General features: G+C 46.0%; 2 protein-coding genes and 1 pseudogene across 3 annotated transcripts; 2 read left to right on the top strand and 1 right to left on the bottom strand.

Annotated features, from left to right (window-relative positions):
- Positions 1-450: 450 nt before the first annotated feature.
- LOC133909176 (uncharacterized) lies at positions 451-1,633 on the top strand. The gene is made up of 2 exons (XM_062351491.1): positions 451-934; positions 1,018-1,633. Exons 1-2 carry the CDS (start codon positions 605-607, stop codon positions 1,462-1,464), a joined length of 777 nt encoding a protein of 258 aa, XP_062207475.1. The 5' UTR covers positions 451-604; the 3' UTR covers positions 1,465-1,633.
- Positions 1,634-2,463: 830 nt separating this feature from the next.
- Positions 2,464-4,621, bottom strand: LOC133909175 (pentatricopeptide repeat-containing protein At3g09060-like; annotated as a pseudogene).
- Positions 4,622-14,402: 9,781 nt separating this feature from the next.
- On the top strand, positions 14,403-21,848 carry LOC133909174 (AT-rich interactive domain-containing protein 1-like). 2 transcript variants are annotated; one of them, XM_062351488.1, is made up of 4 exons: positions 14,403-15,183; positions 20,229-20,956; positions 21,213-21,240; positions 21,373-21,848. In XM_062351488.1, exons 1-4 carry the CDS (start codon positions 14,767-14,769, stop codon positions 21,400-21,402), a joined length of 1,203 nt encoding a protein of 400 aa, XP_062207472.1. In that variant the 5' UTR covers positions 14,403-14,766; the 3' UTR covers positions 21,403-21,848. The 2 variants fall into 2 exon arrangements, with proteins under 2 accessions (XP_062207472.1, XP_062207474.1); XM_062351490.1 differs by having other exon boundaries at positions 21,213-21,284.
- Positions 21,849-22,908: the final 1,060 nt, after the last annotated feature.

Here is a 22,908-nt window from a genome sequence, read left to right as displayed (position 1 = left end):
CTTTCAAAATAATATATATATATACACATGGACCAGCATCAATCAAAAGGAAACGTTAGAGATCAAATGACCTACACTGACAACTGCCAAGCAGTTGCCCTGCCCATTAAACAAATAGGCATCCGTTCGACAGATGTCTCCATATCGGACATCTTCTCACTTATATATATATACTCATGAAAAATCAATAAAAATAGAGTTTTTAATCATTATTTATCTACTATTACATTGTTATCCTATCGATTCTCAATAATTTAGCAGCGGCAGCTCCCGTTTCCACTTCACGGAACATAAATCAAAAGCGGCAACCAACGAGCGTTCAGCCCCTCCCACGATAATTCACTTAACGATAACCAACAAGCATCCACTAGGCCGTTCGAACTGGACAACAGAGGGCAGAGAGGGGTCCCGTTCCCGCAGAAAGTGGCAAGACGTGGACATGAGAATGCACAGCATGCAAGGGCAATTTGGTCTTGTCATGCAGCAGAAGGGATATGGTTTGGTTTCCAGGCTCCAGCAATGAGAGGTGGGCAGAAACAAAACCTCGCAAGATACTTTGCCAAACCAACGGCAGCAACAGCGAAGACTACAGCAATAAGAGGAGATGCTTACTCCTCAGGCCATTCGGACGTCCCTTCCCTCGCCGCACAGATCCTTCCCATACCGGCGTGCTCTGCTAGGCAGGAAGAGATCTTCCATCTGTGCCGGCAGTTCCGAAGATGCCAAACCCGACAATTCTTCGCAGCTTGGTGGCGACAAACGTCAACAGGAGGTTCTTGCACAGATCGCCATGCTTCAAACGCAGAAGGTCCGCATCACGGACTTCTTGGACGAGCGCTCTGCTTACCTGACCAAGTTTGCCAAGGATGCCGACACCGAATTCGACCTGATTGGGCAGAACGCCATGAAAGAACTTGATGCAGTTGGTGACCAGGTGAGCATCTCTTGCATTGAAACGTTGAACAGCTTGCTGCTTATTCACTGTCTGACGAAGAATTGCGATGTCTGATGAGGCAGATAATGGAGAGGCTCGACAGCAAGATGCAAGCCTTCGAGGAGACGGCTGAAGTCCAAAGGGAGGAGATAGAAATTAACGAGAAGGTGTTAGAAGACTTCGAGGATTGGATTGAAAAGGAGAAAAACGAAGGAATGTTCTTCAAAAGCCTTGGAAAGGTCAAGCCAAAGAACAAGAAGGAAACCAAGGTGGAGGCAAAGGTGGAAGCACAGAAGGTCAAAGAGATAGCAAAAGAGAGTACAGGGTCGAAAACTCGTATTAACATTTACCTTGGGCTGATGGCAATACTTGGGCTTACAATTGCAAATGCCATCTTTGCAACGCCTGAGGTGGAGTGGAGGAAGGTTGCTGCTCTGGGTCTGATTTTCATTGGCTTGGTTGCTCAGGTCATCTACGAGCAGGATATCTCACCACCAAAAGCTGAGAATACAGGAAAAAGAGAAGAATGAGAGTTGCAGACATGGCAGTAGGGTGTAATCTTCCCAAAGCAATGTAAACTGTATAAAATTAGCATGAATGGATACAACTTATAAGCCAAGAAATTGTTTAACATGTAGCTTGGCCAATAAACCACAGATTTCTCAAACCTGAGATCTGATAAACTCAAGCCGTCTTCAATCTTGCATCAGATTTATGTTTCGGCAATGTTTCAACAGCCAAAACATGGTAACAGTGTTACATTCTTGATGCGTTAAAAAAAGTCTCTAATTCTATTCAAAGTGAACATTTCTTGAAAAAAAAAACACACAAAAGAAACATGCCTTTGAAGACAAAACAATGTGCAAGCAGCAAATACATATCCATATATTTGTAACTTGCATGCATACACCAATCATTAATACTATGTTTACAAGGTTAACTGTTCATCACATATCAACAAATTTGATAAGGATAACTTCACACCTCACTAAACAAAATTAAACAGCGCATAAAAAAGGTTGGGAAGTTAGGACCATCTGAACCTTTAGTATGATTGTCCTAATCTTTGGTTAGTGCAGACTAGATTAACAAAATGGAAAGGCAACAAAACAAGAACTGAAGAATGTTTTTAAAGAGCAGCCTAATTTGGAGGAATCATAATAGGCCACCTAATAATACGAAGCAAAATTTGGCAACATCTCAGTACTTTGTCTCGTCTTCTTTAGTTGGTGAAATACATGTGGTTAAAAGGTACCATTTAGACTTGGGCTAGAAAGCATACCGCCGGCCGCTGGAAGTTTCGGGTGTCATGCTGTGGAGATAAGGACATGGAAGCCATCAGCACTCCAGATCCTCGATTTATCATCAATCCTTGATCACGGTGCCCTTGAGCAAATTTTCAAGATCGACTGAGAGGAACTGAGAAAGGAAAGAACAAATATCACACCAGATAAGGTAAAACTGCATCTGAGAAATGTATCATCCAGAAGAAAGGAAAAGAAATCAATACCACGAGGAACTCCAAGGTGTCATATCTGGATAGGCCCATATATTGATTACTGTTCCTACTAATATGTTCCAGGTAATGACAGTTGGTATAATACCGTTGCAAGCACCTCATGCAATAACAGGACCCCCTCAGGTGTCCTATTGCAAGAGCATAGACCCTTAATTCCTGTATTATATGTAATGATATCTGGTTTCAACCCAATATCCAAAATGGCAGTCCAAAGAGATTCTGCTTTATCAATGGAACCGATCTCATAAAATCCATCCATTAGTGTGTTATAGGTCACCAGATTTGGGGAACAATTCTTCTTTTCTTTCATCTCTGAATAAAGACGAAAAGCTTCATCTACTTTCCCAGCAGAACAAAGACCGTGAATTAAGATGTTGTGCATCATAACATCTGCTTGAAGACCATTATCAAGAATTTGATTCCAAATAGCAAGGGCAGAATCAATCTTCTTGTATCGACAAAGGCCACGAATCAATGCGCCATAAGTTCTGAAATCTGGTGTAAAATCTTACTCTACCATTTCCCTTGTAAAGCTTGAAGCTTCTTGATACTTTTCCGCCTTACACGTATGTGATGATGGTTGGAGAACAGCCATTGCCTGCCATTTCACTGTAAAATTTAACAGCATCACTAATCTTGTGTGGTTGGCAGAAAGCATTCATTAGTGCATTGTAAACATGGGGATTCGGTTTGCAACCATCCTTAAGCATATTCTCATATACCTTGACTGCATCATCTGTTCTCCCATCCTTGCAAAACCTAAATATCATGGATGAGTATGAGAACACATCCAAATTTTTCCCGCTGATTTGTGCTTCCTCCAAGATTTCAAATGCCTTAATAGCAAAGCCATTCTCACACAGACCAGCGATCAGTGTGCCAAAAGTCAACTTTTCAGGGGAGCATGAAGCATCATTCTCCAATAGTGCCAACAACTCCGAAGCTTCGTCGACCATACGGCTGTCAAACAGCCCTTTCGTCATTATATTATAAGTTGTTATATTACGAATCCCAGATAAACCTGTCGGGTCCCAGAATTTCCAAGCTTCTCCTATTCTCCCCGCTTGACAGAACCCCTTAATGAGCGAATTATACACAGCAACATCAAGAACAAGCCCGGCCTTGACCATCTCGGAGTACACCTGTGCTGCACCAACCATATCCCCAGATTGGCACAAACCATGAATGAAGATCCCATGGGTAATCGTATCGTTGGTGATTATTTCCACCATCCTACCCCATACCTCCCCCGCCTCCTTAAACCTCTTAAGCTTACACAAGCCATCAAGCATCACTTTGTAAGTGGCAAGGTTGGGACTTGAACCTGGATCCTTCACCAGCTGCTCCCAGATCCTCATAGCTTTCTCGAACTCGCCAGTCTTGAAACACCCATTGAACAATGCGTTGTAACAAACGGCATCAGGCTGCACTCCGTAGTTCGGCATTTCGTCGAGCAGGTGGAGCGCGTTGTCCAACCGATCGTGTTTCGCGAACCCAGACATGAGGGTGGAGTAGGTTACTCGGTCGGGAGCCACTCCGCGGAGACGTAAGGAGCCGAAGAGAGCCACTGCGCGATCGACGTCACCGCGGGCGCAAAGGGAGCGGAGGACGATGTTGTAGGTCTGGAGGTTGGGGGCGAGGCGAGAGGGAGGCGAAGAACGCGTCCGCGTCGGAGAACCGGCAGGCGCGGACGAACGCGTCGAGGAGGGCGTTGCGGGAGCGGACGCCGGGGTTGTAGCCGAGGAGGGAGGGGAGGACGCGGAACGCGGCGAGCGCGGCGTCGGGCATGATGGGCGCGGGAGAAGGCGGAGAGCGCCGCGGACTCGGAGAAGCGCGGGCAGTAGCGCATGCGTGGGAGGAGGCCGAGGAGCTGCGGGAGGTGGGACGGGGAGGATGTGGCGAGGCGGCGGAGGAGGTGGAAGATGAGCGGCTGGGGTGGGGGGAGACGAGGAGCTCGAGGTGGGCGAGCGCGGTTGTGGGGTCGGGCTCGGACTTGATTAGATCCAGGAGGCGGTGGATGGGCGGCGGCTCGGGGTCGGGCTCCGCCGGTGGCATCGCGCTGCCGGGGACCTCGCCGCGTGCGGCGCTTTTGCGCAGGCGCGGCGGTTTTTGCTTGTGGCGTGGGAAGAGGGGTTCTGGGCCTCTTAGGGTTTTCGGCCGCATAGACCTCTTAGGCCTCTTAGAAAGAGTAAATTCTACGGGGCCTGGGTTGTTTAGGGTTTTTGGTTGCCTGCCTATTAGATTCTGGCCACGCAGGGATTACCGGATGCTCGATTGGATAAATACTGTTTACACTGGTGAGAAGATAGAAGAAATCAACCGTGTTCAGATTAGTTGTGCACACTCCAAAGAAGGCAGTAGATGTGGCATTCGTCTTTGTTCGCTGACTATCATGTAGATGGTCTTCTATGATGTTGTGTCTCTTCACCCATATTGTTTGACACCGGTGTCTTCTTTTTTTCAAATCCGGTCAAGTTTTTCTTTCTTTCACCGAACTTGGTACAAATATCGTGTAGTTATTTTGACGTACCTGGTATATCACAGGCAATTACATATATAACAATGATACGAAGGAACGTAGTAAATACACCCATATATTAATAATGTAATAGATTACGACAACAAGGGAAAGCAGCAATACTCCCATAGCACAAATCAAGCTATTCGACATCTTTTTTAGCGTGAAAAGTAGGGAGCAAAGAGGTGTACATGAGAAAACATGTGTCATATTCATGACAAAATACCAAAGAGAGTGCTTGATAAGATGTTTTTCTTAGTGTCAACATAGGATGTTTAGGTCACGGACCAAGAAGACGGATAAGACATGCAAAATGCACATTCCAATTGAAATCAAACGGCAAAAACCAATAAAATAGTAAAAACAAAATATGGATGGTCTGTCTTCACAGTGACATAAGACATATTACATTTGTTGAGAAGCAACAGATGCGCTATTGTAAGTATATTATAATTTTTTTCTAAAGGATAAGAAAAAAAAAGAAAACATTAGGGCAGTTCAGTGATAAAACACCACACATCATCGACTGCACGGAAAAAGGCTTATGGCTGAAATACGTGACTTAGCAATTGATTAATTCCCTATTTCAAATGCCTATTCTTTCCTCAAGTGGCAAGAACAACAGAAAAAAAAACTTTTCCTAAAATATTGTACCCAGATATGTCAACATTGTTCTCACCAATTTTGGTTATTTGAATTTTAAAGGCTTCTAACAAATACAACACAACAAACAACCTGACTTGGAGAGCTTTTGGATGAATGGTATTTCATTAAGAAGTTTTGTGGTTAATTCAAATTTAAACCAGGTTTGAAGCTTTGTTTTTATCAAAACACCCTCATTTAAACAAGCCCTTAGGGTTTAACCTTTGATGATAGAGTCATTAGCGTCATGTACCGTGCACATCAACTAAATGGTGTGCCATAAGCGCACAACACAAATAAAAGCACTGGAGCGGCAAACATTTGCCTCGCTTGAGATTTGAGGATCCCTCTCCTTATTTGACGGCGGAGGCGGCTCGGGTTCCTTAATCTCCCTCACAAAGCCATAGCCTACACATCACAGGTCTTGTTGAGTCGTGCGCATCGTTGGTTGGTGCCACAGCCGTGTTGCACCGAGCCTTGCCCGATCCGCGAGACCCCTTCGATTAGGTGCCCACCGCATCGTTCGTCCTCTCCCATGAGTACTTTTCATCCATGCATTTCTTCCTTGTCGTCCTTCTCACGTCCCCTCCTCTGTTCATTTCTGGTTTATCTATCCTATTAGTTGGAATTGCTGAAATTATCTAGGAACCCTAGTAATAAATCTAATTCTTGAAAATTTTAGCATCCATGCATCACAATAGCGCACGCAACAATCATGTGAAGTCTCACGTTAACGATTTAGTCCACCAATAGATTTGAATTTGTTAGGGTTGAAGTGTAGTATCAGATATTTGAGCTTTCTGGTGCCAGCATTGGGTTCCACGGCCCCGCCTCCATGTTGCCCATGGAGTTTGCGATACCCTATTTGCCGGCTGCTGGTTCCCATCTCCATGCCTTATTTTTAGGTCCTATTGGCGTTTCCCCCCATTGGTCAATTGGGCGAATCTTACCTAATATCCTAGGAATCTCTGGTCTGCATCTCATGTGGCTTGTTTAGGAATTGTCTACTTTCCTGTGCTAGAGTAGATTAGTAGTAAATCTAATAGTAACTAGTCAAATCTCATGATGTGTGAGGAACCGTCCAAATAGTATTCTAATTAATCATCAGGAGGATCATTATTCATAATCACAACCTCGACGATTAACCAGAATACCATTCCGGTAGTCCCGGCACGTGTTTTGTGCCCAGGATCGGAACACATGCCTTCCAACTCAAATATCACAACACAGTTTAATAGAGAGCAAATAATTAAACTGGATTACCATTATTAAACAAGCAACTGCTTCCACAATTTACAACAAAAGAGGAACAACAACAACTATGCAGCGGAAGAAAAACCTATACAACAAAAGAGTATGGAGCCGTATGCCCTTAGGCTCCATACCCAAAAGCGCCGGAGTTCGGAGTAGAAGGTGCTACTCCTGCCCGCCACCCTGATCGGCAGGCACAAAGTAGCCGAACACTGCCTCTTCTTCGCCAACCTGCGAACCTGAAAGCAACTTAAGGGCAGCACCCCTTAGTACGAAGGTACTAGCAAGTCTTACACAGTATGAGTATATATATTCTCGACTCCAAGGATCATGCATTTAAAGCTGTAGCAAGGATTAAGACATGTTTAAGTTCCTTAAGCGGTAAGCAACCTAGACTCTAAGTGTAAGCAACTGACTTAACCAACCACCGACTCAAACCCTGCCAACCAACTGATCAAAACAGATATATAACAACAAGTGTATAAAAGCAAACCATTCCCACCAAACCACCAACCACATACCGACCAAACCACCCCAATCCAACCATGCCACAACCCACATCGAAACTCTACGACCAAAATATGGTCGCTCGGTGGAGATAAGCGATAGCGATGCTCATGACCGAGAGCGCGGCAGCTCGAACTGATTATACACCCTGCAGGGGATACTCCTGGACCCACACGACACAGGGACCATACGGCTTGTGCCACCCGCTAAGATGCGCACAAGGGGGTACCCGTGACAACCTTTCCCAACCAGGCCCAACCATGTGGATCAACCATAGCTCGGCACGGCGGTATTAGAACTACTCCCCGAGCAAACTAATACCGCTAAAAGCCCGGACTCAAACCGGACTCACACCGTCTATGACGAGGCCCACATGACCACGTCTGCGAAGGTAATCGGCTCGCCTACCATTATATCAGCATGTGGTGAGTAAGGTATGTGCTAAAGCCGACTACACCGATGATCAGTGCTTAACCGGTGCAAGCGGTCTACGGTGTCCGGGTTCCCTCCCCGAACTGCCTGAGGACTCCTCGTGAGCAGATGACACCCCTAACACCGCCCACACCTCGTCTCAACTCACCACTCACCCAACCGACTCATCATCAACACAACCATAAGTGCGAACAAGTAATAAGTCCTAGGCTCGCGACAACGGTGGACGCCGTCGTCGACTTCTACCGGAAAGCCTAAGTACCACTAAGCATAACGAACTAAAATTAGACCTCGATGACACCACTAGGCTCCTAGGAACAACACATGACACGTGACCGAAATGGGATAATGCATCGGCATAGGTTCTACCCAACTTAGTACCCGACACATGCAATGTATACATAAGCGTAGATAACATATTAAATTTTCAAGTAGACACGGGGCAATATGAACGATGCTTGCCTTGCTGCCTTGAATCAGAAAGGTGGGACGCCTCACGATCGCCCACGGCCTCCGGGATCGACGAATCGGCGTTCACTACAGAGAGCAACGCGTGCAATGTAATGAGCATGTATGAAATGCGATCATGTAAGAAAAATATGCTCCACAATACATGACAATATTATTCCAAGATCGTACTGTCCAAACCAGAATTTTCCAAGTGGTCTCAAAAAGTTTGGAGTTCCTACGAATTAACTACGAATTTTACAAGCTATCAGCTATCAGGAAAACCTGATAAACCGTGCTCGGGGTGCCCGGGATGAACAGTACTCACGGGTATCCGGGGTGCTCGGGTGAACAGTACCCGGGGGTCCTCGGGATCGACCGTGCTCGGGTGCTCGGGGTGAACAGTACAGGGGTGCTCGGGTGAACAGTACCCGGGGGTCGTCGGGTGAACAGTACCCGGGGTGCTCGGGGTGAACTGGACTGGTGCTCGGGTGAACAGTACCTAGGGTGCTCGGTGAGCAGTATCAGGGGTGCTCGAGGTGCTCGGGTGAACAGTACCCGGGGGTCGTCGGGTGAACAGTACCCGGGGTGCTCGGGAGTGCTCGGGGTGACTGCGCTCATGCTCGGGTGAACAGTACCCGGGGTCGTCTGGTGAACAGTACCCGGGGTGCTCGGGAGCGCTCGGGGTGACTGCGCTCGTGCTCGGGTGAACAGTACCCGGGGTGCTCGGGAGTGCTCGGGGTGAACAGTACCCTGGTGCTCGGTGAACAGTATCAGGGGTGCTCGGGTGAACAGTACTCGGCGCTACAGTAAATCAGGCTCGCGCAGCTCCAGAACAGCAGCCATTACGAAGGGAAAAACTGGGCTAAACTAACCTGGGAGTCTCTCTAAATCAAAAGTAAAAATGCCTAGAAGGGTGTACAGGATATAGACTTTGCTCAACCGCCTAGCAACATGATTCCTAACTCAAATCCACATAAATCCTCATTTGTTCCCAGACTGCAGAACTTTAAGAACCTTGCAACCCTAGTTCCAGATTCAAGATCTATCCAACCAAAAATGAGCATACTTGCCATGGGAGCCTAGCAGACTCACCCAATGTCCTTTGCTGAGGTTGGCGACCGCCAGTTGAAGGAGGAAACGACGGAAAATGGCTTGGAGAAGAGAGGAAAAACTGCTGCTTCCTTGCTTCTCCCAAAGAACACCAAACAAGTTCAGAACCAGCTCGAATTCCTTCGGGAAAACTGAAAATGAATTGGATGGACGAGTAGTCCTTGAGCTGGTGGTCACTTGAGTACCACATACGTACCTTGATCTTGCTCCCAGAGGTAGGGATCCAAAAGGGGAAAAAGGGAGCCTAAGAGAGAGAGTGAGAGAGACAGCCAACTCCAACTTGTTTCCTCAAAAAGCCTTATATGGTGGAGTGGGTGAGGAGTACGTATGGGCAAGTTTGAGGGGAGAGAGAGCTGTTGCCCACTTATAGAGAGATATTTTCCACCCAAGTGGGCCCCATTTTCCTAGAGAAAAGTCCAGACTTGCTTTCAGCTCCTTTATTTCTCTTAGTTTTTCCTTCTCCCACCTCATTGACTCAAAGTGAAGTGCTCCAGTGACCCAACTGGAACATGAAGCTGAAATTGCATGTTTTAGGATTAGAACACACAATTATGGATTTCGGGACGTGACATGATGCGTCAGGTGTCCGTTACTGATTGGAACTGCGTATCCTGTCATCTCCCACCATCGTAGTTGCATCAAAGCCACCCTCGTCCTAGGTATAATTGATGTTTACATACCTTAACAACGATTATTGCAATCACACCTAAAACTATCAGAAAGAGAAATGTCATAATACATTTGTCAGTTTCAACTTGCAAAAGGAGGTTTTCAACTTTCAGTTGGTTTGTGCGCCATCGTGTCTGTACGTGTGTGTGTGTGTGTGTGTGTGAGAGAGAGAGAGAGAGAGAGAGAGAGAGAGAGAGAGAGAGAGAGAGAGAGAGAGAGAGAGAGAGAGAGAGAACCCGACGACCAATCTCTTTCACTAGTTGGCTAGCTTTCTTTAGCGAAAAGTGAACAGAATCTAGCTCATTCCCAATTCTCTTCATTTGCTCTGTATGAAAATAAGGCATTTTTACAGCTAGAAATTCCTTCTAATCTTCTTGAATATAAGTCCTTGTTGTTCAACGTCCTATTCTAGACTGTTTGCAAGGTGGTTCCCCATTAATACTCTGGCATGGGTTGTTGGACATCTAGATGCATGGACAAATTGACTGGATTAGCCAGAAGAACTGACTAAACATTCCTTAGTCTATACTCCTATAAAATACACGAGTTGTGATAGAATCAGCGATCTTCACCATCCATCCAAGTTGATCAAATGATCACCGTGAAAGATTATCACGTTACTCCTTCCAAAAATGCATTTAATCTACTATTATTTGCCTTCTATATCTAGATGTTCGATATTTACCTTCCATGCATTCCAAAATACATTCAATTTCTCATTATTTACCTTTTATACATAGACATCCAATATTTGACTTCCGGGTAAAATGCACTAGCACTCCAAGAATGTGTCCCGTTGTGTCATATAGGTCCACGATCTATTTTTTTGCAGTTTTGGGCCGTCAAATTTTATAAGTGATGCACTGCATGTCCATAGTCCATACCTCTTCAGAGGGCTCTGGGAGATGATATGGCCATGCCAACATGACGTCCGTGTTGCACGTGAGATGCGCGTGAGAAGGCTGTGGCCTCATCGTGAGGTCTACTGTCAATACATTTTACTCAATGGAAAAACAAAATATATCGCTTCCCCCATCATGAGGTCCCCTCCAGATCTCCTTCATTCCAAATCTCGCACCATCAGCCCTTTTGCCGCTCCTCTGTCGGTCGCGCGCCCTCCCGTTCATACCGCCTTTCCCTTCCCGTGCACCCTCCAACCGAGGTGGAGGGGCCACCGCCAAAGGCCGGGCTACGCCGCACCGTGCCATCGGCATTGGATAAGGAGGCACCACACCCCGTCATCACTGAGCAGGGAAGGAGGAGGAGGAGGAGCGCTGCCCACCGTCGTGCGTATGGAAGAAGGAGGAGCACCGCCGTATCGTCGCACGAAAGGTTAATCTGTATCCCGTTGTCGTGAGCTCGTCCTGGGGCCTCATCACCTCACTCTTGCTCCCACGGGGCCCACCGACCCCTCCCTCTTCCACTACATCTCATCCTTCGAGGGCCTTCGAGGGCAAGGGATGGGGCGTGCTCGAGATCGATGCCATCGTTAGCGCGGACAACGCCAATAGCCGTGTCACGCAGGATGTCGGGGTCAGGGACAACACATTTGCCATTGCGTTCTAGGAGCACATCTAACTCCCTGGCCATGTGGAGGTGCACCCGATCTCGGAGCACCCATGCTCACGTCGCATGGTCAGCCACGTCACGCTGGTCAACGACACGGCTAGCTACATCACGCGATGCTCAGGCGAGGGCATCTACTTCAGAGCCAAGTTTTGCCAGGCATCGTGATGGAAGCTGGGCTGCCGGGCTAAGGCAAGGTTACCTGCGGTGGTGGGACGATGAGTTCCTACTCATGTTCCGGTTCTAGACCTGTTGCAAGGTGTGTTCCAAGGGGGCAACGTCGGGCACGAGGCGCTTGTGGAGATGTGTGCCGACAAGTACATGCAGCATCGAACGTTCGAGAGCTACCTGTAAAAGCGAATGGTGCCCGACTAAATGTGGAGCAACCTCCGGCTGCTGTGGCAGATGGTGGCTAGCATGGTGCACCGCGGAGTCCACGGCAGGGAGGCGGAGTGCCTACACTGGCTCAAGCTGCAATCTTGGAGAGAGTCAACTCCTCATCTGTAAATTATTGATGTATTGCTATATTGAACGTAGATACATGCTTGAAGGGGTCATATGCAAAACGCACTTCCCTCCCCTCCCGCCATTCTACGTTGACGCCATGTTGGCATGACCACATCAGCTCTCAAATCCCTACGAAGGGGTATGAACCTGCAGTGCCCTACCTATAAAATTTGATAGCCCCAAACTGTAAAAAAATAGATCGTGGACCTATATGATGCAACGGGACAAGTTTATGGGCTGTCAATGCATTTTACTCTTTGCCTTCCATACATTCAATGTTGGGTTTCTCTAAAGTGTGTGTCGCCTCCCACACTATGTCTACAACATCGGTTTTTTGAGAGGGTGTGTCTATAGAGTGTATGTAAATCTCTTTTTTTTATTATACTTTATTCTTTTACTTATTCATATTGCTATATCATATATTAATTTTACATGTGTAAAATACGTGTGCAGTTGTAGTATGTAGAAGTACTCCATTTTCTTTGTTTTCTCCCGGGCCCGTGTCTAAACCATCTCTCCCCGTACTTCGCAATTCGCACAATAGTCCAATGGCAGTTGTGGCTATGTATAGGCGATAAAGAAACACTTATCCAATTCTCTCTATACTGTCACTTGTCCCAAGTACAATTATCTAAAAACTTGTGGTGTTCACTTATGTCTAATGCTTGATGATAAGACCATGGGTCTACAAGAACATTCTTAGATTAGATACAATATGTAGTTTGTTTCGGGAGGCTTGAGGCACCAACCTTCTAAGAAGTCTTTTGTTCATATTCAAGATGGTACGCCTAGTGCCAATCATGTCTCATGAATTCCATTCCTCTTTGTTTAGCTTGTGGATATGTTTGTGGGTAAATTTAGGCCGCATTTGGAACGTAAGAATTTCAATCCTATAGGGATTTTGTGTTTCAAAATTTTACTTTTAAAAGCATGCCTTTCATAAGGAGTAGATGTATGCTTCACTTTTCAAAAAAGAAAGAGAGAAAGAAGTAGGTGTATGTTTCGAATTTCTATTTACTACCGGGGACTAGGGAGTGTTATAAAAAAGTGTTCTATGCAAAAAAGAAGTGTTAAGTTCTTAGACAATTTTTGTGCTGAACAAACTTGAGGCTAACAAGTCGTGTGCTATTGAGAAAAAAAACTTCTTATTGTGCTCTATTGTAAGCAGCACAACAGAGGACCTGAGAGTAGCAATTGGATTATTGCAACCTTTATGATCAATTATCACTAAAGCGTGGTAGCTTATTTTTTGGGCCTCAGAAACATTTGAACTTCTCATGTTCAAATCCTTTTTGGAGATTTGTGCTCTTCGCTACTACGATAGCCTCTTGTCATGCAAGGTTAGGTTTCAGGTTCGTGTTAGGGGAAAGATCAGTCTAGTTTGCTGTGAGGAAAAAAAATAGGCACCGTGAAGGCATGAGATGTTACAATCGAAGGTTGTGACAATGATACTTTACGTGGGATGGAGGAGGACGATAATAGATATCAATGATAAGATCTGAACAGTTAATAATCGATGGTCAACGCTTTTGTTGTTGCAACATGCATTAGTTATGTGGCAGAAATGTGATAGTACGGTCGTTATCGAGAAAGAAGATGTCAAAAAGGATGTGAGAAAATGCAGTTCTCACCCTAAGAGGGTACACACATTTTGAGTTTGCATACTTACAAGTTTTAAAAATTCTCCAAAATTTCCTAGATGTAGAATACGATGGAACATGTTCAACTACAAAAATTTGGGGAAAATATGACCATTTGTGAGCTGTAAAAAAAAAAAGAAGAGAAATTTGACCTAGGTGAGAATTTTGGCCTCCGGAAACTGTGGCCTCCCTGGCGCTAGCAACACCATTGGGCAGCGGCCGGGGGAAACGAATAAGGCACAGATTGGGTGTTGCTGGTTGGGTTAGGATTTAGGAATAGAGTTGGGGAGGGAGGACAGTCATCGGATCCAGGGTAAATTTTTTTTGGCTGTTTTGAGCAAAAAACACACAGTCCAATGTTTTAAATAATTTCATCGAACCACCGTAAGAGCTGGAACTTCCGTCTTCCAGCCTGGAAGACGGATTAGTTTGCGAATTACTTGGAGCATTCACAATGTCAGATGGTTGTTGGTCTAAAAAAATGTCACATGGTCGTTAAACGAGTATCAATTGAGGACTGACGCGAGCAGCTGCAGCTGGTCACCATTGCTTCAACTCAAGTAAATGCACCTGGTACTCTTGACTGTTGCAATCGTCAAAAGGCTCTGCTGTTTCTGCTAGTACTAGTACGAGGCCTGCCGCCGGCCGTATGGTACACTCTTTTTTCGTTGCCTGATTGTTGCCCCCCAAAATCCAAGGAAAGCTGTGCTCAAAGACGAGAGGGGGAGAAAATCTTAGGATAGATCCATTCAATAATTTTTAGCTTAGCAATACAATAGCAAAATTCCTCTCACTGCCAGTGGGCCCAAAGCTTTACCCCTACGAATCACGCCGCTCAACTCGCTAACCCAGAACATTCCGTTTCGAAATTTACGAGTTACAGCTAAAAAGCCAGTCATCCGTCGTCGTCGCAGGCGCAGGTGGGAGCAGCAAGCAGCGCGCGGCCGGCGACCCCAACACGCCGGCCTCGACAGCCGCCCGCGGGGCCGCGGCTGCGCCTGGCGGCGGCGACCTCGCTCCGATGGTGGGGATGTGCCATCACCAGCTCCGAGACGACCCCTTCGGCGCCCTAGGCGGCCACTGCAGTGGCGAGCCACGGCTCGCGACCGCTGGTGCTTCCTCATCCTCCTCCTCCGCTCCTTCGTCTGTTTCCGCCTCTCCGCTCGCGCAGGCGCATGGCGGCGGCGGCGAGCCGCGGCAGCTGTTCGAGGCGCTCGTCGGGGGAAGCCTGGTGCGCGGCGCGGGAGGCGGCGGCGCGGGTTGGGATCTGGGGGAGCTGGTGCGTTGGATGCGGGACCTAGCCATGGATCCCGTGGCGGCGCGGCCGGCGCCTGCTGAGGACAGGGCAAGGAAGCGGCAGGTGCGGGCTTTGCGGCGCGCGCGCTACCTCAGGATGGAGGACGTGGCGGACACAGAGGAGCTCCCCAGCTTCGCCAAGGTGAGTTGGTCGTGAGGAAACCCTCGTGTTTTGTTGAATTGGATGTAATCTGTTGCTGATTCTTACTAGTAAGTAGTAGTAAATAGATGTGGTTTTCGGTGGCCCGTTGCTTGCTCTGCTCTGGTTGTGCGACTGCTTGGTGTGGATGATGGGACAAGGGCTGAATCTAGGATTTTGTCACTGTCGATTGTTCCAAGCCGTACCATTTGGTTTGGCTTTCGCCTTTCGGGGAATGGAGATTGGAGCTCGTAGGATGGTAATGACAGGTGTTCAGAGGATCACTGTCACTGCATAAGAAGCATGTCCTTTTGACAACCAGTGCGCCTACCGGACAATAGAAGGTTCGAGACTGGGAAGACGAACCCTGACTTGGACCATATCAGTATCTCAGCAGGGTTATACTTGTAAGTCAGGAAAGTTTATAGGAACCGCCATTTGTGGCGTCACAGTGGCATGTAGTAACACACTGTTTGATAACTATTGCCTGCATCCGTGGTGGTTCCATCAGATATATTATTTGGGCAAGATGCCCGATAGACCATCAGTTTTTTAGCTGACAAATCTAAGTAATGAAAAAAATTCGGCTCCACGATTTGGTGTTCCTTTGCTCTAAGATGTGGCCTTTAATGTTTCTTAGTTGAATTTGCAATTTGTTGGCCAGCAAATCTATCGATGATTATGCTAACATGAAAACTAAAATTTTGCATTGAACTTGGAAGAGACTCTTAGTGAGGATGGCAATGACATGTGAGGCTGTATAAGTAATGACGTCAACCGAAACTTTTTTGCCAGCCATGTTTCCATTTTTGACATGCCCTTTATACTAAAAAATAGAGATATTAGGGAGATGAGCAAGAAGGCTGCAACTCTTTGGGGGAGGCATGATTTAAGGGACTGAAGGGAAACATGGTGAAATGCTTGTCCAACTATATATACTCGCATATCCAACTATAGGCTTTGCAGATGGCATGCATCCTGAACCTAGGTTTCTATACTGACGTGAAGCTATTTATGTAAACGAAAACTGCTTTATCATTTATTGAAATAATAAGAGTATACTAAGAGTTACCAAGCATAGTGACTTATATCTTTCTGGATCGTTATATCGGATGCATGTCTGACACTTATGCCTGGTCCGTTTAAAACTGGTGAAAATCATGTGAAAGGGTAATGTTGGGAGAAGCATTTTTGTAGTCTTTCCAGCTTTGACCTGAACTCTGAAAGCCTGAGACTAAAAGAGACATGAGGACTGCAGAAGGGTCGTTCTGAGGTAGAGAGGAACTGGGACAGGTGTTACAGTATGACAGGCTTATGTTGGGGACATGCAACAATTGTAGTTCTAATGTCCTGTGCTTGAGGTTGATGCCCATCCTTCAGGTCACAGCGGAGGAACAGCCTACAAAACAGAGTGGTACCGATGGGTGATGTGTAACAGGCGGTGGCAAATCCAAAAATCATTACATGTGGGTTAATGATTGAATATATGTCTAGGGTGACAGCTTTTGTGCAGTTTCCAATACATAATAGAGCTACATGCGAAATGTTTGCCTGGTCAGTTTACCCCACACCCAGATACATCATACATGCCTCACCTTTGGAAGTAGGTGGAGAGAAAAATATTTAAGGGGAGCATATGTTCGTTGGTAAATTTTTCTGAGGATTGAGAATGTTTTGGTAACCTTTGCGTTTCTTGTATTTATGGGGAGCCGTGGTAGTAAAAAGTATTTTTCATGGAATTGCTTTGCCGGTTTGTACTGCCTAGGTGGTGATGTAGTGAGGATATTGGTATTGAATTTTTACTGATTATGTTGACAGTGTTGAAAAAATCGGTCGATTAGCCGATTAATCGGCCGAGTAACTTGTGACCGGTGAGCTTCCGACTCGATTTTGTGGTTTTCGGCGAGAAGTCGGGGTGGCCAGTTAATTGGAGTTAATCGGCTGGTTACTTGTAAAACCGCCATTAATCGGCTGTCCCGAGCGGCTTGCTCGGGGGATTTGCGTCGCTCACTGCGCCACCACCGCACCTCCTGCATCGCGCCGCAGCTCTGCCCCCTCCCACACCTCTGCATTGCTGCGCTGCTCCCCTACAGCTCCTCCTGTGCCGATGCCACTCCGGCCCCCCAGCTCCTCCTGCACTGTCGCCTCCCTCTCCCGACTGATGCTGCCTCGACGCCGACGAGGTAAGCCACCGCCGCCCTGCCCTTTTTCCTCCCTCGTCGGAGTTGCCGTTGACCCTATCCGCCGCCGCCGCCGCCGTCTTATGTGCGTGTGAGAGAGAGATCGAGAAAGGGGCTAAGGGTGAGGTAGAGAGAGATAAGAGAGGGAGAGAGGTGGGCCACCGGCCCAAGAAGAAAGAGACCTAACCAGAGAGATATGTCTATTTTAGTATTTTTCCTTCTTATACATGTCTATTCTAGTATATTATATTGCTAGATTACATAAAAAAAGGTATATTTCTTGCTGACCAACCGATTAATGGTCGATCGATTAATTCAGTTAATCCCCGATTAACCGATTAATCCCTACTCCCTGGCCGGCCGAGCAGCTATCGATCACCAATTTTTTGAACAATGCATGTTGATGATAACCCTAGCAAGATGGGGATGCTTATTTAGCTACTCTGCTGTGTTAAAATATTTTAATGGAACATCTTACGAAACATGTCTTACTGTTCATAGGAGAAATAAAATGGAGTATGATCTGAACATAAGAATGTATGACAAAAGGGTCAGTTTTTGTGGTTGCTGGATGTTGTGGAGTTCATTTAGTTATGACCCCCCCCCCCCCCCCCCAAAAAAAAATCAAGAAAGATTTTGTCGTTAGTACTAAAAAAAAAAACTTTCAAGAAGTTATTTTACCCAAAAATTATAAAAATTGTAGTGCTTTTGGAAAAGAAAAGGTCCACTTTAGTCCCTAAAGTATTGTGAGAGTCCGCTCAACCCCCTAAAGTTTGTTTTGGACTACTTACCCCTGGTCTTGTAATACCGGCTCACATCACCCATGTACTGGTTTTGTTAAGTGGTTTTCTTGACATGGAAGGTTGTTTTGCCACGTGTCTGCCATGTCACCTCATCTCTGTCTTCTCTCTCCATGTCTCAATGCGAACAATGACGCATCAAGTTTGGTGGCGGCGTCGACGGATCTGGCCTGCTCTGGGCATCACATTGCTCTTGATGTTGCCTCCTATGGCGCTGCATCTCTGATCCTCTTGGTGTATCTCTCCTCCCCATATCTCTCATCGGACCAAGATGAATCAAAGGTCATTCCTTTAGCACATGAAGATAAATTGCAAATCGCATCCTATTTGAAGTGTTTGTGTATCGTCAAGGTAATAAATAGCAGATAGCTGGGTGGTAGCGGATTGCAGATAGCGGACGATATTGCGGACGCTAGGTTACAATAGCGGGATTTTAAAAATACTCACAATTTTGAGGCTGGCGGGGAGCAGCCGAGCAACTAGGGCACATGTGGCGGTTGAGCAATCGAGGCACAGGCAGCCTGGCAGGGCACAAGCGGCGCTGCGACGGTCGGGCCGGGGCGGTGGTGATGGCAATCGGGGTAGAGCGACGCTGGTAGGCCGTAGGCTGCGGCCGGGGCCCAAGGTAGGGGCAAGGGCGGTGACGGCGCTGGCTGGTGTGAGGCGGTGGCCGAGTGTGGTCTGAGCTTGGGTTGGAGAGTTGAGTTGGCCTGCTAGGTTTTGCAACGCAACGTAACGGCCTGCTAAGTGCTATTGCAGCCCACAATTACGGCATGCTAAGTCCTATTGCGTCCGCTAAGTTACAAACCACTACATTTAGCCCGCTACCTCGACGCGGTAGCAGCAGAGGTCCACTACCGCAATAGCGGCCGCTATGAACGCTATTTGTTACCTTGTGTATCATCATTAGTCTGCATGTGTGCCAGACGCGATCCTCGGCCTCCTAGTACATACATCATCAAGGAACAGATGATGCCATCGTAGGTGTTGCCAAAGCCGTGCAAGCATGGGGCGGGAGGCCTGGAGCACGGAGATCGGTGTTGCGGAATCCCAGGTTGTGCTGCAGGTGATCCAACACGTCACGTGATAATTGGAGAGCAGCATGGTAGTGTCGCTGATCCTAAGGTTGTGCTGCAGGTGATCCAGCGTGCCAGGCGGTAGTTGGAGAGCAGCATGGTGGCCTAGCGAGGCATTGGGGATGAACTAGTAGTGGCGTTCGAGGAGAGAGATGGATTCCATGACATCCCACGTGGCAATACAACCTTCTAAGTCATCAAAACCGCTTAGCGAAACATGTATAGGGGTGATGTGAGCCGGTATTACAAGATCAGGGGGTTAAGTAAACCAAAATAAATTTTAGGGGGTTAAGTGGACTCTCACGATACTTGAGGGGAGTAAAGTGGATTTTTTTTCCTATTGGAAAATCACTACTATATCAATGGGAACCTAATATATAATGCCTATGCTGACTTGCTGAGCACATATTTGGTTATTTTGAGAAAGCAAACCTTCTGTCGTAATAGGAATCTTTCTCTCTGTACGTGTGAAAAAATGATATTAGGAAGATAAAGTCAATGAAAGTTTCATAAATTGCTGGACAACTGTGCAACTTTGCAAGATTTGTTCTGGCATCAAACCACAAATGCTCAAGTGCTAGGCATATATATTGCAGTAGCATTACCCCTGTGGCATTCTGCATTTCTAAACAGTTTGCTGGAATTTGGTTATAACCAGAGTAAAAAATTGGAAAACCCTGAGGTATATTTATACTATCTATTACTTATTTGGAAAGGACGATGACATTCCGAAAACCACATTAAGGGTTTCTTGTTTAAACAATAAACCAGGGAGCTAGCTTCTTCTGCATACTTGGCAAGTTTGTATTTCTATGCACTCAGATTTTCTTCAATCTAAGTCATCAAAGTTTGATCACTTCCCTTATTGTCAGTTTCTTCACCAGATTGTGATCAGGTCTCTTGTTATATCAGCTTCCATTTTGCACCCAGATGTCTGATGCAATCACCTTTTTCTTATTCTTTTAGACTTTGCTGCAATTTTCATTTTGCAGAAAAGGAAGCACAAAGCTCACAATAACCACTGGGACAAACAAAAAAAGAAAGGGTGCATGAATATGCCAACAAGGAAATCGGAGAGGCTAGCTAAGAGAATGAAACTCATGGCATCATTGCTCCTTACACAACGGAAAAAGATTGGAGTAGGTGAGCACTTTCAGGCTGAGGTACCTGACTGGACTGGGCAACCTTCAGGGGAAGAGCTTTCATGTTACAGGAGTGACTCAGAGACATCAAAGATGCTAGGAACTAGGATTTGGCCTCCTGAAGGTGAAGTTTACAAAACCGATATTGTACTTGCTGGCCAGGGAAGGCCAGAATCATGCAGCTGCCCCTATCCAGGATCCTTCTTCTGCAGACAGCACCACATAAATGAGGCAAGAGATCAGCTGCGGTCTGAACTTGGTCAAGCATTCACAGAATGGCAGTTTGATTCGATGGGAGAGGAGGTTTGTAAGTTGTGGAGTTGTGATGAGCAACTAAAGTTTAATGCACTTGAGCGATTGGCTCCTGTTATGGACCATAAGACATTTTGGGCAGTTGCGTCGAAACATTTTGTCTCAAAGCCCAGGATAGATTTGATAAAGTACTACCTGAATGTGTTCCTGATGAGAAGAGTGTTAAGCCAGTGCAGATTGAGTCTTCTGGAAATTGACAGTGATGAAGATGAAGTGGAAGAAGAGGAGAATGAAGATCAACCTGAAGGCTCCAGCTCTCTTCATAGGTACTGGTTTCTACCTTTCTTCTCATGGCCCCATATGATCGTGTAAGAGGATGTAATAGTGTAGTATCTTGGCTCACGTTTTATCGTTATTAGCGACTACATATGTTTAAAGTCCCTTTTTTATTTGGATGTGTTGCTGATTGGGCGACCATTTATTCTTTTATGTAAGAGTAGCATTAACTGATTTCCTGCAGAAGTATTCGTACTCTGGTAAAAATGATGTTGAGTTTTGCTGACTTGGTACGTTTTCTTTCAGGACTCAAGATGTCCAGGATGTGAAGAAGGTTTCATGATTCTGCTGACAGCCATCTGACATGATTTTCTGCATGTGCGCTTTGTTTTCGTTTATGTTGAGACACTCATTGCATCAAGTGATTTACCGTTGCTCTAAGTGATCGTAAGTCTGATTTTTGCAGATTTTTCATTACATGGCTTCATTCACTTAGGTTGAGCCATCCATTTTGAGCACTGAACAGAAACTTAATGGAGTGTCAAATCATTAGCAATGCCTCTCAAGCCAAGCAAATCAGTTGTAACCCTCAACCTCAACTGAGGCAAATTATTCCCTGTTGTACAGGCAAAAAAACAAAGGAAACCTGAGAAAAAAAAAGGACGGGGGGGGGGGGGGGGTGTTGAATGGAAAGTGAAGGAACTGTTTTGCTTCCCTTTTTCTTGAGGCTTGATGTAAGGCTTTTGACCAAGCCAGTGTCTCAGCTGGTGCTTTCAGCAAGCATTTGGCAACTGTGTTTACCATCCGGAGATGTTTTTCTCCCCTTTTTAGAATTGTTCTAGAGTTTAATAGTTCTTTTGGCATAACAAAAGCATACATTTTGACTATGATTTGAGTTAGTTCAGTTCAGATGATACATGGAATGTTTCAGATGTTCATATATCATTTAGCCTGCATAAGCTGAACAAAGATGCACCTTTTGCTGCTTAGTTGAATTTGTTGACCCATAAATCACATCTCATTGCAGAGAGGTATACAAAATTCTCCTTACGACTTGGAAGCTGCCTCCTGCGGAATGATTTGTGCACTTGTGTGTGTGTGTGTGTGTGTGTGTGTGTGTGTGTTTTGGTTTTTTGCTGTGAACAAGATCCATGCACGTTGCTGTTATATTGCGTTGTCAAATTATACCTTTCTCTTTCAAGCCTTAGTTGGTGATATTGAAATAAATATCCTTCGGCGTGGGATTTCAGTACTCAAGCAAAGGAGAAGGATGATGATTGATAAGCCATTATTTTCTAGTATAGTATCCACAATTTTAGAAGGTAATGGGACATTCAATGTTTCATCTAAAAGATCTTTTTTCTTTCACAAATACGGCACTCGAAATTGAGCATCCAGTGCAGAATGTTCTTCACATGCTTGTTCTACGCCTCTCCCGGAGCACTAATTCACGAGAACATCATAAACATGTATTCAGACTTCTGTGGTTCTATGCGGCGAGTTCGTTGAAGAGTGAAGAGACCACAGTTTCCATGAACCATAGAAACCACGCGACTAAAGTTTACAAATGCGTTTGATCTTTGAAAACCGCCAAACGCATTTGTAAACCGCCCCTGGCGATTACCGTGGTAGCTGCACAGTAAGTCAGTGGAATTCGGTAGAAAACAATCAAATTTTATTATTATTTTTTTATTTTTTTGAATTTAATGAAAAACCGGTTGATTTATGAACATGGTGTGAATCGAATCGGTCTATAGCCGCAATAAACAAACGGTTACCAATGATTTTGTGAACCTGCTCCGCAGCAAATCTCTATTCTCTACCAGCACTTTGGAGGAGCGGGCAGCGGGCGCTCCGTCGGGACAGCACCCCCGCGATCCAAGCGGGGCGGCAATGATCAGGCAAAGAAGTCGGAAAGGTTTTGCCCGCGCATGATGATTCGGTGCGAAAAGCGGTCTTTGATCATCATAAACCCCGTCATCATGCGAGATTAGGTGCCTCG

This window comes from Phragmites australis, chromosome 2 (genome assembly GCF_958298935.1).
Source record: "Phragmites australis chromosome 2, lpPhrAust1.1, whole genome shotgun sequence".
Lineage (NCBI taxonomy): Eukaryota > Viridiplantae > Streptophyta > Magnoliopsida > Poales > Poaceae > Phragmites > Phragmites australis.
Note: the sequence above shows the minus strand (reverse complement) of the source record. Positions and strands in the feature narration are given on the sequence as shown.

Excerpts from the sequence above, each read along its gene's own strand:
- LOC133909176 (XM_062351491.1), top strand. The coding sequence starts at position 605 with ATGCTTACTCCTCAGGCCATTCGGACGTCCCTTCCCTCGCCGCACAGA. Across the intron at positions 935-1,017 it reads TTGATGCAGTTGGTGACCAG|ATAATGGAGAGGCTCGACAG; the intron begins GTGAGCATCTCT and ends CTGATGAGGCAG.
- LOC133909174 (XM_062351488.1), top strand. The coding sequence starts at position 14,767 with ATGGTGGGGATGTGCCATCACCAGCTCCGAGACGACCCCTTCGGCGCC. Across the intron at positions 15,184-20,228 it reads AGCTCCCCAGCTTCGCCAAG|AAAAGGAAGCACAAAGCTCA; the intron begins GTGAGTTGGTCG and ends TTCATTTTGCAG. Across the intron at positions 20,957-21,212 it reads GGCTCCAGCTCTCTTCATAG|GACTCAAGATGTCCAGGATG; the intron begins GTACTGGTTTCT and ends GTTTTCTTTCAG.